Here is an 18824-nt window from a genome sequence, read left to right as displayed (position 1 = left end):
TGAGGAGCGGTTGAATAAACTCGGTTTGTTCTCACTGGAACGACGGAGGTTGAGGGGCGACCTGATAGAGGTCTACAAAATTATGAGGGGCATGGACAGAGTGGATAGTCAGAGGCTTTTCCCCAGAGTAGAGGGGTCAATTACTAGGGGGCATAGGTTTAAGGTGCGAGGGGCAAGGTTTAGAGGAGATGTACGAGGCAAGTTTTTTTTACACAGAGGGTAGTGGGTGCCTGGAACTCGCTGCTGGAGGAGGTGGTGGAAGCAGGGATGACAGTTACATTTAAGGGGCATCTGGACAAATACATGAATAGGATGGGAATAGAGGGATACGGACCCAGGAAGTGTAGAAGATTTTAGTATAGACGGGCAGCATGGTCGGCACGGGCTTGGAGGGCCGAAGAGCCTGTTACTGTGCTGTACTTTTCTTTCTTTGATTTTTTCCAACCTAAAGAATTCCGCGAGGTCGCTAACCCACACCCCCAGTTTCGGTGGCCCTAAGTCCCTCCATTCCAACAGGATCCGTCTCCAGGCTACCAAGGAAGCAAAAGCCAAAATGTCGGCCTCTCTTGCCCCCTGGACCCCCAGGTCTTCCGACACTCCCAAAAATCGCCACTTCTGGACTCAGGATAACATTCACCCTCAGCACCTCAGACATAACGTCAGCAAACCCCTGTCAGAGTCCCTCCAGTTTCGGACAGGCCCAAAACATGCGGACATGGTTTGCGGGCCCCCCTGCACACTGATCCTCCACCCCCTCAAAAAACCTGCTCATTCTAGCCACCGTCATATGCGCCCTGTGGACTACCTTGAATTGAATAAGGCTAAGCCTAGCACATGAAGAGGATGCGTTCACCCTAATCAGAGTCTCCTCCCACACCCCAGCCTCCAAATTCCTCCGCAGCTCTCCCTCCCACTTCCACTTAACTTCTCCTATCGGGGCACCCTCCCAGTCCATTAATTCTTTATAAATCTCCGACACCCTGCCCTTGCCAACCTGTTTTCGACACCACCTTGTCCTGCAACCCCGGGGATAGGCAGGTCGGGAAAGGGTATAATATGTTTCTTCACATAGTCCTGCAGCTGTAAGTACCGGAAACCATTCCAATTGGGCAGCTCATACTCCTCTAACAATCCGTCCAAGCTCGAAAAGCTGCCTTCTCCCCACAAATAGGTCTCCAAACTGCTCAATCCCCACCCGCCGCCACCCCCTGGGACCCTGCGCCTAGCCCCCCTGGGGAAAACCTGTGATCCCCGCAAATTGGTGCTCAAACCAAGGCACCATTCAGCCTTAGATGCTGCTGCCACTGTCCCGTCACCCTCAGGGCCAGCACCACCACCGGGCTCGTGGAGTATCTGGCCGGTGGGAACAGCAGAGGCGCCATCAACAGTGCCCCTAAGCCAGTGTCCTTGCAAGAGGCTGCCTCCATCTGCTCCCTCCCCCACTATCCACTTCCTTACCATGGCTATATTTGCTGCCCAGTAGTAGTTCATCAAATTTGGCAAGGCCAGCCCGCCCCCCATGTCCCTGTTATAGCAGCACCTTCTTCACCCATGGAGCTTTCCCTGCCACATAAACCTCGAGATCAATGCATTAATCTTCCTAAAAAAAAGCCTTTGGAATAAAAATTGAAAGGTCCTGGAACACGACTAAAAACCTCGGGAGTATCATGGGTTTGAGCTGGGGGGGGATGGATAGTGTATGTAGGAGGTGGAGGGAAGTGGGGCTGGTCAAGGTGAGGGATTTGTATTTGGAGGAAGGGTCCACCAGTCTAGAGGAGTTAAGGGAGAAGATAGAGCTGCCGAGGGGTAGTGAGTTCAGGTATCTGCAGGTTAGTGACTTTGAACAAAAGGTCTGGAGGGGGTTCCCTAAGTTGCTGGGATACACCCTGCTGGAGCGACTGCTGCTTCCGCATGTGGAAGGGGAGGGAAAAATTGGGGATATATATAAGTGGCTGGAGGAGCAGGGAGGTGAGCGGGTGGTGAAGATCAAGGAGAAATGGGAAGTGGAGTTGCGTATGGAGATCAATTGGGGAGTATGGAGTGAGGCACTTTGAAGGGTAACGGGACCTCCTCTTGTGCAAGGATTAGCCTGATACAGTTTAAGGTGGTGCACAGGGTGCATATGACTCGGGTGAGAATGAGTGGGTTCTTTCAGGGGTAGCAGATGAGCGTGAGAGGTGTGGGCGGGGGTCAGCGAATCATGCGCACATGTTAGGGATTGTGAAAAATTGGGAAGATTCTGGTCAGGTGTGTTTGCGGTCTTAGTCAGAGTTATGGGTCTGGCTTTAGAGAACCCCAAAGGATATCATGGAGTTCACCTGACCCACAACTTTCAATAGATTGTGGTTATGGGGAACACACAGGCCTTGATTTGCAGTTGTGGTGCTTCAGAGAGCTAAAGTACTTTTAAATTAAAACAATGTTTATTTATGAAACCAGTTAACACGTTATAAAACCCACAGTAAACATCTTAACAACTATCAACACTAATACATCCCCCAAAGAAAACAGTACTCTATAAGTAACTCTTAATCTTTCCTTGCAACATCCATAAGTCAAAAAGAACCCTTTTTACAGAAAGACATTAGATTTAACTTCTTTCCTGAGAGTAGTTCCCACTTTGAAATCACCAAATGAACATTCTTTAGCTTACAGAGATTAGCTTGCTGTGACTGCAGCATCCCCATCACTAAAAAAAAACACGCCCTATAGCAGACAGCCCAAAGTGAAAGGAAAAGCAGACAGACAGCCCAGCTCCACCCACACTCTGACTTCACTGCAGTAATAAACACCCATTTCTTAAAGGTACACCCACTACAGCGATTTGAAAAACACCCACTTCTTAAAGGTACTCTCACATGACACCTCCCCCTCCCAAAAAAAACATCAACTTCAAGATGGTTTCATTTTTCACCTTTTTCACTTTCCTTTAAGAAATATTGACAGTGAATATACATTTCATTTTTTAACAAAACAAAACACGCAAACATTGACAATAACATAGCCCATTTTAGTTCTTCTTCCTCCAACTGGAATCCTTCTTGATTGACAGTCTCTTTGGACAAGAAGGTCTCTGCACGATCCATCCATTTCTCCATGCCTCGGCATTTCTCTTTAAAGTCAGATACTTTAGTTCAATCTGATCACAGAGTCCCTTGTAATTCTCCAACACAGGAGCATTGGTTATCACAGCTTTCAGGCAGTCAAATGCCTGTTGAAACTCTGCTGTCCACTGAACTTTTTGACGTTTCTTTAGAAAGTCTGTCAGTGGAGCAACCACACTGCTAAAATTTGGCACAAATTTCCGGTAGAATCCACTCATGCCAAGAAATCGCATTATTTCCCTTCGTGCCGAGGGTATTGGAAACTCCCCAATAACTTTTGTTTTCACATCCCGTGGGACCACTCGACCCTGTCCGATTGTATGACCAAGGAAAGTGACTTGCGCTTTTCCAAATTCACTTTTGGCTAGGTTTATCACCAAACCTGCCTCCTGAATCGATCGAATAACTCCATCAAATGTGTTAAATGTTCTTTCCATGTCTGGCTGAAAATTACCAGATCGTCGATGTACACCGCACAATTGGGTAATCCTGAAATGACTTTGTTAGTTAACCGTTGAAATGTGGCTGGGGTGTTTTTCATGCCAAATGGCATAACTTTGAATTGGTATATACCATCTGGAGTCACAAAAGCTGAAATCTCCTTCTTCCTTTCAGATAAACGTACCTGCCAGTAACCTTTAAGTAAATGCAGTTTGGAAATAAAAGCTGGTTGTCCCACTTTCTCAATGCAATCCTCGAAACATGGGACAGGATAAGAGTCCGTTCTTGTAACTGCATTAATCTTTCTATACTCCACACACAACCATTGGGTACCATCTGGTTTAGGTACCATCACTATGGGTGAGCTATTGACTGCTACCCACTTCAATTATGCCATTTTTAAGCATACTTTCAATCTCTTTGTTAACCTGTGCCAATTTTTAAGGGTTAAGTCTATATGAATGTTGTTTGATTGGAACAGCATTTCCCACATCTACATCATGTATAGCCATTTTAGTACTTCCCAATTTATCTCCACAAAGTTGCCCATGTGATATCAATAACTCAGGTCAGTCCGTTTTTCCTCTGGAAGGTAACTCAACAATTTATCCCAATTTTTAAGAACATCCTCGTTTTCCAATTTAATTTGGGGTATGTAAAATTCAAAGTCATCTGGATTTGGTTTGTCACTTTGAGTTAGAATCATTAAAACCTCCTCCTTTTCTTCTCCTCCATTTCAAAGTCCCTTTTAAGCATATTCACATGACATACTAGGTGAGTTTTCCTTCTATCCAGCGTTCGTACTACATAATTCACCTCACTTAATTTCCTTTCAATCTGATACAGTCCACAAAACCTAACTTTTAAAGGCTCACCTACCACTGGTAACAATACTAAAACTTTATCTACATTGGCAAAACTACGAACTTTGGATTTCTTGTCCGCTACCCGTTTCCTCACATTTTGTGCAACTTTTAAATGTTGTCTAGCCAATTCACCTGCTCTATTTAATCGTTCCCTAAAATTTGACATGTAATCCAATAATGTAAGTTCCAATTTTTCACTCACTAATTTTTTCTTAATCAAATAAGTGGTCCTCTTACCTCATGACCAAAAATTAGTTCAAAAGGATGAATTTGGTTGACTCATTAGGTGCATCCCTAATTGCACGAGTATGAATGGAATTCCTTTATCCCAATTCTCTGGATAATCTTGACGATAAGCCCTCAACATTGTCTTTCTTGTCTGATGCCACTTTTCTAAGGCTCCCTGCGATTCTATATGGTACGCAGTTGATTTAAATTGTTTTATTCCTAAGCTATTCGTAATTTCTTTGAATAACCTCGAGATAAAATTTGATCCTTGATCCGATTGTATTTATGTGGGTAGTCCATATTTAGTAAAGAATTTAAGTAACTCCTCCACAATCTTTTTAGCTGTAATATTGCGTACTGGAATGGCCTCTGGAAACCTAGTAGACACATCCATTATAGTTAAAAGATATCGATTCCCACTTTTCGTTTTAGGAAGCAAACCTTGTAAAAGGTTCCTCAAATGCTGGAATGGGTATTAAGGGCACTGGTTTTATCACTGCTTGAGGTTTCCCTATCACTTGACACGTGTGACATGATCAACAAAATTTAACTCCATATTTATGTAGTCCAGGCCAATAAAAATGTTTTTGTATTTTAGCTTGAGTTTTCCTTGCTCCCAAATGACCTCCCACTGGTACCTCATGTACTGCTCGCAGCACCTCCTTTCTATACCGGCAATACTACTCAATGAACTTCTGCCCAATTTTCATCTGCCTGCATATGTAACGGTCTCCATTTCGTGTATGCTGTTTTATTTCTACATCTCTCTGTTGTAACTCCACAAATTTTCCTGAACTAAAAATATCCGCCTCATCCTCCACCTGTTCTTGTTCTTTTTTAACCATCTGATCAAAAATCGTTTCTGATAATTGTACTTCAACTTTATTTTCACTCTTTGATTTCTCCTCGTCTTAACCTATGACTTTGTGACCTTGTTACTACACAATCTGGAAAAATCCCAGGATATTCGTCCTTCAAAACTTCAGTTGCCTGATTTGCCACTGGCTTATCAACCACAGTAGACATCACTCCCACCTGCGATCCAGCTATTTCATTACCCAAGATAAACTGTATTCCTGGACAAGATAGTTTCTCTATTACTCCTACTACCACTTCACCACTCTTCACTGGACTTTCCAACCTTACCTTATATAATGGAACACTAGTCTTCTCACCCTGAATTCCACATATTACCACCTTTTCTGGCCATTTTTCCCAAACTACATAACTCCTCATCTCTTACCATTAAAGGTTCACTAGCTCCTGTATCTCTTAAAATTGTGACTTCTTTACCTGCACCTTCTGGTACACATGAATAAACTTTACCCACACAAGTAAACTCTTTAAAGAGATCTGGCACCTTCTCATCAATCACCTCTTGATCAGGCTGTACAATCTTCTGCACCTCCTTCACTTCACTTGGGCTTTCCTTTACCACTTTAACAAACCTCACTGTCTTATCCTGTTTTACCACACCAGCCTTCCCAGTGCTTTTCTTCAACCACCAACACTGTGACTTTACAGGGCCTAGTTTATTACAGTGAAAACATTTTAAACTTTTCATGTCTCTTCCACCCTCCTGGATTTCCTTTTTAGTCTGAGGTACACTCCTTATTATCTCCCATCAGATCTCCTTTACCTCTACCACTTGAGTATTTCTCTTTTCCCCAGTTTCTGTCCCTCACAGACTGAAACTGATGTCGGAAACCAAGCTTTGATTTATGAACTTATTCATAATCATCTGCCATCTCTGCAGCTAACCTCGCAGTTTTAACCCTCTGCTCTTCCACGAGTTCTCACTACATCAGGAATTGAATTTTTAAACGCCTCCAATAGTATAATTTCTCCGAGAGCTTCCTACATTTGGTCTATTTTCAAAGCCCCTATCCACCTATCAAAATTACTCTGTTTGATCCTTTCAAACTCCATGTATGTTTGACCAGGTTCTTTCCTTAAATTTCTAAACCTTTGTCTGTAGGCTTCAGGCACTAGTTTTATTAAGTGAAATTCCGGAAAAAACTGGAGAAAAGGTCCAAACGTTTCATGACAAGCGGGAGCTACCAAATGTGCAACCCCCTACTCCATGGCCGCCACCGGAAATCCCTCTTGACTCTCTAAATGCCATTGCCAATGATTCTATTGCCAAGGCAAAGGGACAAGGAGAATGGGCATCCTTGCCTCATCCCATGATGCAGCCTGAAATAGCCCAAACTCACCCAGTTCATCCTTACACCTGCTGCTGATGCCCGATACAACAACCGGACCCAATCCACAAACTCATGCCTGAACCACCCCAGCACCTCACACAAATATTCCCATTCTACCCATTCAAAGGCCTCCGTCACGTCCATAGCGACTGCCACCTCCACGATCCGACCCTCCGAGGGCATCATTATAATGTTCAACAAACGCCTAACGTTAGCCATTGATGCCTCCCCTTTACAAACGCCGCCTGGTCTTCCCCTATCAGCCACGGCACACAGTCCTCAATCAGTGAGGTCAAGATCTTTGCCAACAACTTGCCGTCTATATTCAGCAGTGATATTGGACGGTAGGTAGGGCCCACACTGCTCCGGGTCCGTTCCTTCTTCAAATTAATGATATTGAGGCCTGTGATAATGTGGAGGAGAGCTCCTTCTTCTCCCTCGCATCATTAAGTGTCCTTACCAGCAGGGGTCCCAGGTCTCCCAAGAAATTCTTATAAAATTCTACCAGGAAGTCATCCAGGCCCAGGGCCTTCCCTCCCTGCATGCCCCCATAACCTCCACCAGTTCAGTGGGTTCTTTCAGCCCTCTACCAGGCCCTACTCCACCTTGGGGAACTTAAGCCGTCCAGAAAATGCCTCATTCTCTCCCCCCCCCCCCCCCCCCCCCACTCGCTCCCCACCACTCGCTCCCCCCCTCACTCACCACCCCCCACCCCCCCCGGCAACTCGCTCCCCCCCCCAGTGGCCCGGAGATCCGATTCATATAACATCTTACAAAAGTCCTCGAACCCCATTCACAGAATCAACAGTGCAGAAGAAGGCCACTCGGCCCATCGAGTCTGCACCGGCACTTGTAAAGAGCGTCCCAGACCTCCACCCTAACGCAGTAACCCAGGCCTCAACCCTTACCCAAAAACCCCACCTAATCTTTTTGGACACCAAGGGCAATTTAGCATGGCAAATCCACCTAACCTGCACATCTTTGGACTGTGGGAGGAAACCGGAGCACCCGGCAGAAACCCACGCAGACGGGGAGAACGTGCAGACTCCGCACAGACAGTGACCCAAGCCAGGAATCGAATCTGGGATCCTGGCGTTGTTAAGCAGCCATGCTAACCACGGTGCTACCGTGCTGCCCACCATTCACCCCCACCAGGTCTAAGACCACTTTTCCCTTCCTATCCTTCACTTTTCTGATCTCCCTCACCGCCTCCTGCTTCCTCAGTTGATGTGCCAACATCCTACTTGCCTTCTGCCCATACTCATCGACTGCCCCTCTGGCCCGCCCCAACTGCCCCACTGCCTTATACATAGACAACAGCCCAAACTCCACCTGCCGTTCCTGCTGCTCTTTCAACAACCCAGCCTCCGGGGCCTCCAATTACTCCTATCGATCTGTTGGATTTTATCTACCAGCTTTGCCATCTCTGCCAACTCCGTCTTGTCCCTATGTGCCCATGGCAGCTGAAACCTCACTGTATCATTCAATTCCACATCCCCCAAATAGCGGCCCTCACCCCCGAATAGCGACCCTCATCCGCTCACACACCTCCTCATCTGCTAACAATCCCTCATCTAACCTCCACTGTGGCCGCTGGGCATTCCCTCGGTCCACTTACAAGTCCACCCAATGCGGTGCGTGGTCTGACACCACGATCACAGAATACTCCGAGCCGGCAACCCCCGCCAGCAGTAGTCGACCGGGGAGTACGCCCTGTGCACACGGGAGAAGAACAAAAATTTCTTTGCAGTCGGCCTCCCAAACCTCCACGGTCCACTCCTCCCATGCGCTCCATAAACCCCTTCAGTTCCCACACCACCGCCAATACCCTTCCCGGCCGCAGACTCAACCAGACCAATTTCAGCTCGATAACTGTTATCGATGACTCAATAACTAAAAGGAATCAAGAATCACCCATAGTCACCATCAACACATACAGTCCCCCTCCCCCCAACCCTCCCAGCCTCCCCCGCTAATGTTCGATGTGATTTAATTCTTGAAAGTGCATAATGAATAACGCCCATGAATTGTAGAAACCCTCCATCCTTCCCCTCAGTTCAAATTTGACCTTTTCAAGCGTCAAGAATTCCAGCAGGTCCCCCCACCACGCCAGGGCACAGGGTGGAGAGGTTGTTCTCCACCCTAACAGGATCCGCCTTCGGGTGATCAACGAGGCGAAGGCTACAACACCTGCCACCGCACCCCGCCTGTTACGATACCCCGAATATGGCCTCCCGAGGGCCCGGATCCAGTTTCACGTGCACCACTTTAGAAATTATCCTAAACACCTCCTTCCAGTATCCTCCAGCTTTGGACAGGACCAAAACATATGAACGTGGTTTGCGGGCTCCCCCCCCCCCCCCCCCCCCCCCACCCTCCCGTGAACTCGCCCGCCCAGCTGGTTTACCCTCCCCCCTCGCTCACGCACTTCCATGCTGCAAACAACAATAACAATAAGAAAAAAGGTGCACTCACCCAGCATGATCCTCCAGCATTGCACCAAAGAACCCCACAAGAAAGAAAAACGGCCCGAGTGAAAAGAGGTTCTCCTCTGTCCCCCCAAAGAAACAGAAAAATAACACCAATAACAACAAACCCCCCCCCCCCCCCCCCACAACAAGGGCACAGACAGAACCAACATCCCCTCACACCTCCTCCAAAGTTCAATGTCTTCCTTCTCCTGCCAGTCCACTGTCTCTCACAAACTCCATTATCTCCTCCGGTGCTCCAAAATAATACTCACGACCATTATGGATCACCCAGAAGTGGGCTGAACTTCACCCCTTTCTTAAACAGGGCAGTCTTGACTCGGTTGAATCCCACTCTCCTCCTGGCCTGTTCTGCACCCAGGTCCTGGTGTACCCGGAGCTCATTACCCACCAAGGTACATCTCCTCGTCTGTCTGGCCCAACTCAAAATCTCATCCTTATCCAGGAATCAATGGAACCTTCATCGCCCTCGACAGCTTGTTCGCCTGCAGATTCCTTATCAGTGCCCTATGTGCCTCATCAACCTCCAGGGACTGGCCAGAGGCCCCTTCCCCCAACAACTTTCCCAGCATTTTGGCTACATAAGAGCCAGCGTCCGCTTCCTCAATGCCCTCTGGCATCTTCACAATTCTCAAATTCTGCCTCTGGAAGTGGTTCTCCAGGTCCTCCACTTTCTCCTTGAGCCACTTCTGGGTAACCCTCAACATCCTAATTTTGGCTGCCAAAGAGGTAAGCTGCTCCTTGTGCTCCCCCATCGCCTGACTCTGGGTCTCCAACCTCAGCTCCACAGGGTTGATCCCCGCTCTCAGTGGGTCTATCACTTTTGCCAGGTCCTCCTGAGTCTCTCCCATCTCTGATGCTGAACCTTTCATCAAAATGTCCACCAACTGCTCCATTGACCATTGGGCTGGGTAGGGCTGACCCCTTGCTCTCCACCATCTTTCCTGTGTCGCACAAAGAGTTTTTTGCTCTTGCAGCTCCATTCTTCTAAATCCACATATGGTCCACGAATCCATTCACCGGTGGAGTATAGTCTTCTTCCACCACTCTTGCACATTTTCCTTCTAAACATTCGCCCGGCAATAAGGGAAAAGGACTGAAAAGACCGCCTCGAACAGGAGCTGCCAAATGGCGACCATTTAGGGCAGCAGGGTAGCGCCAGTGTCCCAGGTTCGATTCCCCGCTGGGTCACTGTCTGTGCGGAGTCTGCACGTTTTCCCTGTGTCTGCGTGGGTTTTCCCTCCGGGTGCTCCGGTTTCCTCCCACTGTCCAAAGACGTGCAGGTTAGGTGGATTGTTCATGGTAAATTGCCCTTGGTGACCAAAAAGGATAGGAGGGTTATTGTGTTACGGGGAGAAGTGAGGGCTTAAGTGGGTTGGTGCAGACTCAATGGGCCGAATGGCCTCCTGCTGCACTGTATGTTCTATGTAACTACGTGACGCATACACTCACTCCATGGCTGTCACTGGAAGTCCGTGGCCGGCATTCATAAAAGACAGTTGCGGCCATTGGGATCTTCTCTGGCTCCATAACCCACCCGTCACCCGCCCTTGACCCATCCGCAGGTCACAATTCGCGGTTTGAAAACCCTGTCCTAGAAAACATAGCAAAGGGGTAGAAGGTTCTTCCCCACATGTTTTGTTGAAGAAATTTGTTTTTACGTAAACAATGAACCCCACAATTAATAGTTTTGTTTGAACTTAAATTTTTCCTCCAAAATGCAGAAAACACATTACTAGATTCAGAAAGAAAGAAATTGATTTATTTCACACTTTATCACTTTAGGGCATCCCAAAGCACTTTACTGCCACTTAAGTACTTTTGAAGTGCAATACTTGTCATGTGGGACATGTGACAGTCAATTTGCATGCGTGTTTGAATCCACACCTTCTGATTCAGTACTCCACCTATGTAATACTGACAGTGTACGTAAACTGGCTATTGAATGACTATTCATTAGCCAAGGACTACTGAAACAAGCACTGCTCAGACCTTACACTCCCTAAGACCCCATATTGTTAAATAACCTGTACTCAAACATTTATTTTATTTATTAATTTACAAGATATGGATATCTCTGGCATCTTTTATTGCCGATCTCTAATTGCCCTTCAGATCACTTCAGTACTTGTATGAATCAACTCTCCCAGTGCTGTTCCCAGGAAGGGAATCCCAAGATTTGACCAGTGACAATGAAGGAGATGGGGATATAGTTCCAAGTCAGGACGGTGTGTAATTTGGAGGGAAGCTTGCAGACGGTGGTATTCCATGTACCTGCTGCCCTTATTCTTCTAGATGGTAGAGGTCACCTGCTAGAGAAATGTTGTCAAAGGAGACTTGGATAGTTGCTGCAATGCATCTTATGGTTGGTACACACTGCTGCCAAAGTTACGTTGGTTATGGAACACTGTGGAGCTCCACTCATGCAGGCATCACACTGCTGTATTGTGCCTTGTAGGTGCCAGAAAAGCTTTGAAAGGAGGCAAGTCCCGAGGGGGTGCAGTAATTAGAGACGTTAATTGCCTGGAATTTGTGTAGCACAAATGTTTCTTGCCACTTATCAGCTCAGGCCTAAAGACCATATTCTGCAACTTACTCCTCATAATAGTTTGTACGATCAAAATTTACAGCCCTGTTCAGTATTATAAATTTTCAAGCAAAGTTAATTTCAGTTGAGTTGAACAGTAATTTCTGGTAGTCTGTATAGAATTCGAATGAATTTGTGCGGAACACTTACCATTGAACCATCTGTAATTTCATTAGTAGCGACTCTCATTCCCCTGTTTAGTTGGTGCTAAACTAGAGCCAGCTGAAAGTAAAGGTAATTATTAAAGATATAACTTGTACACCGCAAAGAACGATACTTTATTCCAATCCTAACTTATTTCATTTCAACTTCTGATCCACTGGCAAATATGGCAGTGTATGTGTGAACCTTATTACAATCCCTATTGCAATAAAGCCATTTCCAAGCAGTCCTGAATCTCCATGAATTTGTGGCTTCTTGCGTTGCATTGAGGGAATCAAAGGTTGCAAGACTGATAATTACTCTTTTTATCGTGGTCTTTAGCATTACAGATTGCATAGTTTTCCCACTGTGTTCTCTTTTTCACCCCAAAGGGTAGATACCACCACACATCCACACACACATTGAGCAAACTGCCTCGTGTCCCAGGTTGCATGAATTCGGGATGCTGTTTTTCATGTAATCCCCCCGAGGCTCTCTCAGCCCTGGCAGCAACCCCCCACCCTAACAGACTCCCATGCCAGAGTATCCCGTGTCTTCTGCTGCAAGAGTTGCTCATCCTGCTAAAAACATGTAGCTGTTAACTCTCTTTGCAATAATTAGAATTAGATACAACTCTCCTTACAATAAGTTTAAAAATTTTTTTTAGAGTACCCAATTTTTTTTTTCCCAATTAAGGGACAATTTAGCGTGGCCAATTCACCTAACCTGCACATCTTTGGTTGTGGGGGTGAAACCCACACAGACATGGGGAGAATGTGCAAATTCCACATGGACAGTGACCCAGGGCCGGGATTCGAACCCGGGTCCTCAGTGCCGCAGTCCCAGTGCTAACCACTGCGCCACATGCCACCCATCTTTCCTTACAAAATTATAATTAGATACAAACGAGCACAGGAAATAATCATCCATATAATTCTTGAATTACACAATATTTTAAACTGTCCTAAAAGCCATAACAAGTTCTAATCTGCGTAGTTTCAGAATCATTCACCTTGAGTTGTTGAGGAGTGAGACAGGGCCTACAACCTTTAATTTGGGGCATAAGTTCCAGAGAACCTAAGGTGAGCCTTCTTACCAGCCTTCCTCGGTACGTTCACCAATCTTTGTGGCTGCAGGTCAGTCCTGCCTCTACCTCTCAGCAGCCAAACTGGTGCATTGTGGGTGTCATTTATTTATTTATTTATTATAAATTTAGAATACCCAATTCATTTTTTTCCAATTAAGGGGCAATTTAGCGTGGCCAATCCACCTTACCTGCACATCTTTGGATTGTGGGGGCGAAACCCACTCAAACACGGAGAGAAACACGGATTATCACAGCAGTCTACATCCCACCCCAGGCAGAAGTGAGGAAGGCGCTGGACGAACTGTACACAGTTATAAACAACTACGAAACAGAACACCCGGAGGCCTTGTTCACCGTGGCCGGAGACCTCAACAAGGCCAACCTCAAGAGTGTACTGCCAAAATTACACCAGCACATCTCCTGTCCCACCAGGGGAGACAACACTTTTGACCACTGCTACTCAAAAATCAAGGGCGCCTACCGTTCCATCTCCCGACCGCACCTTGGGAAATCAGACCATAAGACGGTGCTCCTTCTCTCAGCATATAAGCAGAAACTCCAGTGGGAGAATCCATAAAGAAGATTGTGCAGTGCTGGTCCGAGGAAGCAGAAGAGCTCTTACGTGACTGCTTAGAGACAGTGAACTGGTCCATATTTAAGAACTCAGCGACCAACTTAAATGAGTATGCCACTCGCAAACGTGTGGACGACACAGACTTCATCAGCAAATGTGTGGACGACTGCGTTCCAAAGAAAGCAACCTTTCAACCGGAAACCATGGCTCAATCGCGAGATTGACTCCCTACTGAAGGATAGATCTGAGGCGTTCAAGTCAGACGACCTTGACCTATACAAGAAATCCAGGTATGACCTCTGCAAAGCCATCCGAGATACCAAGAGAGACTTTCAAACCAAGCTAGAGTCACAGACAAACTCTCGGCGATTTTGGCAAGGACTAAAAAACATAACGGGCTACAAAGCGAAGCCGAGCAGTATCCCCGGCAGCACCGCACTCCACCCCGATGGACTCAATGCATTCTATGCTCGGTTCGAGCAGGTAACCAACAATCCGCTGTCGAGTGCCCCAGCAGCCCATAACTTACCCATACCGACCATCACAGCTTCCGAAGTCAGATCGGCCTTCCTGAAAGTGAACCCTCGGAAGGTGACGGGCCCGGACGGGATCCCTGGTCATGCACTCAGAGCCTGCATGGACCAGCTGGCAGAGGTGTTCGCGGACATCTTAACCTGTCCCTCCTCCACTCCGAGGTCCCCACCTGCTTCAAGAAGACCACCATCATACTGGTGCCAAAGAAGAACCAAGCAACGTGCCTCAATGACTACGTCTGGTGGCCCTGACTTCAGTTTTAATGAAGTGCTTCGAGAGGTTGATCATGAAGTGCATCCCCTCCATACTCCCAGAACGCCTTGATCCACTGCAATTCGCATACCGTCGCAACTGGTCCACACGCAGACGCCATTTCACTAGCCCTATACTCAATCCCGAGAGAATCTCGACAACAAGGACTCCTACATCAGACTCCTATTTATTGACTACAGCTCCGCCTTCAACACCATAATCCCAGCCAAGCTCATATCAAAGCTCCAAAACCTAGGACTTGGCTCCCCACTCTGCAACTGGATCCTCGATTTTCTGACCAACAGACCACAATCAATAAGAATGAACAACAACACTTCCTCCACAATAGTCCTCATAAACGGGGCCCCACAAAGCTATGTACTTAGCCCACTACTCTACTTCCTGTACACACATGACTGCATGGCAAAATTTGGTTCCAACTCCATCTACAAGTTTTCTGACGATACGTCCATAGTAGGCCAGATGTCGAATACGACGAGTCAGAATACAGGAGGGAGATTGAGAACCTAGTGGAGTGGTGCAGCAACAACAATCTCTCCCTCAATGACAGCAAAACTAAAGAGCTGGTCATTGACTTCAGGAAGCTAAGTACTGTACACACTCCTGTCAGCATCAACGGGGCCGAGGTGGAGATGGTTAGCAGTTTCAAATTCCAGGGGTGCTTATCTCAAAAAATCTGTCCTGGTCCCACCCAAGTCGACGCTACCATCAAGAAGCACAACACGCCTATATTTCCTCAGGAAACTAAGGGAATTCGCATGTCCACATAACCCTTCCCAACTTTTACAGATGCACCACAGAAAGCATCCTATCTGGCTTCATCACAGCCTGGTATGGCAACTGCTCGGCCCAGGACCGTAAGAAACTTCAGAGAGTCGTGAACCACCGCCCAGTCCATCACTGAACATGTCCTCCCACTCCATTGACTTCCATCTACACCTCCCGCTGCTGGAGAAAGCGGGCAGTATAATCAAAGACCCCTCCCACCCGGCTTACACACTCTTCCAACTTCTTCCATCGGGCAGGAGATACAGAAGTCTGAGAACACGCACGAACAGACTCAAAAATAACTTCTTCCCCACTGTTACCAGACTCCTAAATGACCCTCTTATGGACTGACCTCATTAACACTACACCCTGTATGCTTCATCCGATGCCGGTGCTTATATAGCTACATTGTATACCTTGTGTTGCCCTATTATGTATTTTCTTTTCTTCCCTTTTCTTCCCATGTACTTAATGATCTGTTGAACAGCTCGCAGAAAAATACTTTTCACTGTACCTCGGTACACGTGACAATAAACAAATCTAATCCAATCCAATGTGCAAATTCCACACGGACAGTGACCCAGAGCCGGGATTGAACCTGGGACCTCGGCGCCGTAAGGCAGCAGGGCTAACCATTGCGCCACCATGCTGCCCTGTGGGTGTCATTTATATGGAGATGGGTCTACCAAGTTGGAAAATTCCTAGACTCGAGCTTCCTGTCTCGTCAGTGAAAATCCAGCCCTCTATCTCCGACATGTGCTCCCTTTGAGAGCAAGCTCACCTTTGGTTCAGTAGAGGTTCGGCCCAATTATATTAACGGTTGAAGGCCCTCCAGTCCTCACTCCTCAACCACTCACCCCACTGACTCCACATGACCGTTCATATCCCCCATGCTCCCTTCATGTTCCCTTCTATCTCTAATGTTTCCTCATATGCCCCAGGTACCTCCATACCCTCTCATAGCTCCCATGCCCCTTCCAAGCCCCCTATTTCCTCCATGCTCATTCGCTGAATGTGCACTATGCACAGAACCGATGAAATATGTGATAATGGCAAATCCCGAAATGCTGAAGAAAAGAACATCATTTGAGAAATTGGCTTTGAAAAAAAGGCTACTTTTAGACCCTTATAAAGAGTCAATCAGACACCATTAATGAGGTGGCATTTAATATCTTCCCCTGAGGCAAGTTGGTGGTGGAGTGGGATGTAACCAGGCAGGAGGGTGGCGTGTGGGGACTCCTTTACCTTCCTGATTCTGCCCCGATTAAGTCTGGGACTGGAAGGCTTATGGATGGCCATCCTGTCCGCTGCCAATTGGGGCTCTTAAGTGGGCAATTAATGCCCACTTAAGGGTCTCATCTTGCTGCCACAGATGGTGGGTGGTTGCCCTGTGGGAGACCCAAAAAGAAAACCCTATCGGGGTTACATGTAGGCTTCCAGGTAGTTCCTTGTTTAAGCAGGGCTTGATCAAGGGACTCAGCATTGGAAAGAGGGGCCTGTGGAGAGACAACTTCTGCCCCTTGCGCTGATCCCTCCTCCGCCATGCCTCCATAATTGCCTATCCTGCAATCCCATCCTGACATGAGTTAAACTGCAGCCCGGGGCCCCTCAGCAATCCTGGAACTCAGATGTATGCAATACTGACAGCAGCACCACTGCCTCGGTGGCGCTGGCAAGCAATGCAACAGCTTCCAGACACTGATTAGCTGATAGTTCTCAGAGAAGTGGGATTTCCACCCTTGAGATTGTTGATTCCAGAGAAGGCCCACTGCCTGCCCCAATTAGGTACCCGATTATCATTTAATTCTGTGGCCTTCCCCAAACAAGGCAATGTGGGACTTCTACAGACTCTCCAGCTAGTAGGTAAGACCCCCATTGCCTCCGTTAAATAATGCACTCAGTTTCAATAACAGAAGCTTTACCCTGCTTCACACCTCTTAATCTTATTGAAATAAGCATACAGACATCAAAAAAAAATCCAAGAAAGAATAACTTATTACAACCACAGAAAGAAAAACAATCATTCAAACCTAACACACCACTTCAGCCTGCGTGAACAGACCCGTGCTGAGCTGGTCCATTAGTGAGTCATAGAATTAATATAGGCTTTCATGCAACTGATGCAAGCATTCATAATGAGATCACCTGAGAATTTATGTTTAAAACAGTATCCAGAAGGCCTCATTATGAATACCTGGCTGAGCTCCAATACCAATCAGTTGGCCTGGAGCGATGATCACTGATGGGAATGCATCCAAGACCCAATGACAATTTTCAATGGAGTTGGACTAAAGGGAGAGTTGGTTGTTTCACCAGGGCTAGTCTGGCAGGCCCTAGTGAGGTGGAGGACAGGTTCAGGAGGGAAAGAGGATGACTACCATTGTAGTGGGTCTCCATTAGACACAGGATGCTAAAACAGCCTTCAAAAATCAGGATGGCTCTTATGTGGCTATAAATTGGCTCAAGGGGAGGTGGTCCACCCAGGCCTCCCCATTATGGTGGGAGAAGGGATGGCATATAGAGTAGAGCACAGACAAAAGGGTATTTGATTGATGTCATCAGTAGCAAAATAACAAACAAAATAACTACTTTCTACACAGAAGGATTGCTTGTGGAAATGTAAGTCAGTTATATATTTTAAATATTACTAGATTTTTTAAGATTCTCAGGTTGGCAGAGGGTTACATCTAATGTTTATTAATGTGCTCTTTGAGCTATTTATTCTCAGTCACTGATTGCAAACAGAATTTCCATGCACCCTCGTGGCGTGTTTCACGGAGGCCCACCATTGGCCCGGAAACCTGAGGCGGGGGTTTGCCGTCGGCGGGACCAGAAGATCCCACCAGGGATAATGGCTAGAAAATTCCAGCCCATAGGCAGGATTCAACTAAATGGGAACAAAGTCCCATAGCAAGTGTGTTTAGCCGCATGGAGTGCGTGGGGAACACGAGGCTGAGACCGCACATAGCCCCGTTTTCTACATCAAGAAGCTCCACTTGCTGGAACTCCTCAGTGTAGCGGGAGATCAGGGCCATTTTAAAATCATTTCATAGTTTTGTTCCTTCTTTTCTTTGTAATTTCCTCCAGCCCTACAACTCTCCAAGATATCTGTGCTCCCCCAATTCTGCCCTCTTGCACATCCCCAATTTTAATCATGCCATAATTTGTGGCGTTGCCTTCACATGCCTAACCCATAAGCTCTGGAATGTTTCCTAAAATCTCTTTGCCCCTCTGATCCCTTTTAAGGGTGCTCCTTACAACCTACCTTCTTCTTGTCCTAATGTTTTTATGCAGCTCAATGTCAAATTTTGTTTAATAATGCTCCTGTTAAGTACCTCAGGCCACTTAAGGGTGCTAGATAAATGTTGTTATTATCTTTGAAAGTCCTTCACTTCAGATGGCATTTTATTAGAAACACAGACATATGTAAAAACACTGAAAGATGTTTCACACCATTGTCTCTGGAGATACTGGCATGTTTTTGAGTGAGCATTAGAAATAGAAAGGTTCTCTAGCTAAAGGTGT

The 18824-nt window shown here is 46.6% G+C and overlaps 1 protein-coding gene across 5 annotated transcripts in view; it reads right to left on the bottom strand.

The window, feature by feature from the left end:
- Positions 1-18824, bottom strand: part of kif17 (kinesin family member 17) — a 147051-nt gene that overhangs the window by 16493 nt on the left and 111734 nt on the right. For 4 of the 5 annotated variants that reach the window (XR_005463737.1, XR_005463734.1, XR_005463735.1 and 1 more), the window contains exon 12: positions 12073-12144. Coding sequence is in view for 1 of the 5 variants with exons in the window: in XM_038821752.1 (XP_038677680.1) it covers positions 12106-12144 (39 nt within the window). In the remaining 4 variants the exon portion in view is untranslated. The remainder of the gene's footprint in view (positions 1-12072; positions 12145-18824) is intronic. The other variant, XM_038821752.1, reaches the window with a different exon arrangement.

The sequence above is a fragment of the Scyliorhinus canicula genome, chromosome 16, assembly GCF_902713615.1.
Source record: "Scyliorhinus canicula chromosome 16, sScyCan1.1, whole genome shotgun sequence".
NCBI classification, from domain to species: domain Eukaryota; kingdom Metazoa; phylum Chordata; class Chondrichthyes; order Carcharhiniformes; family Scyliorhinidae; genus Scyliorhinus; species Scyliorhinus canicula.
Note: the sequence above shows the minus strand (reverse complement) of the source record. Positions and strands in the feature narration are given on the sequence as shown.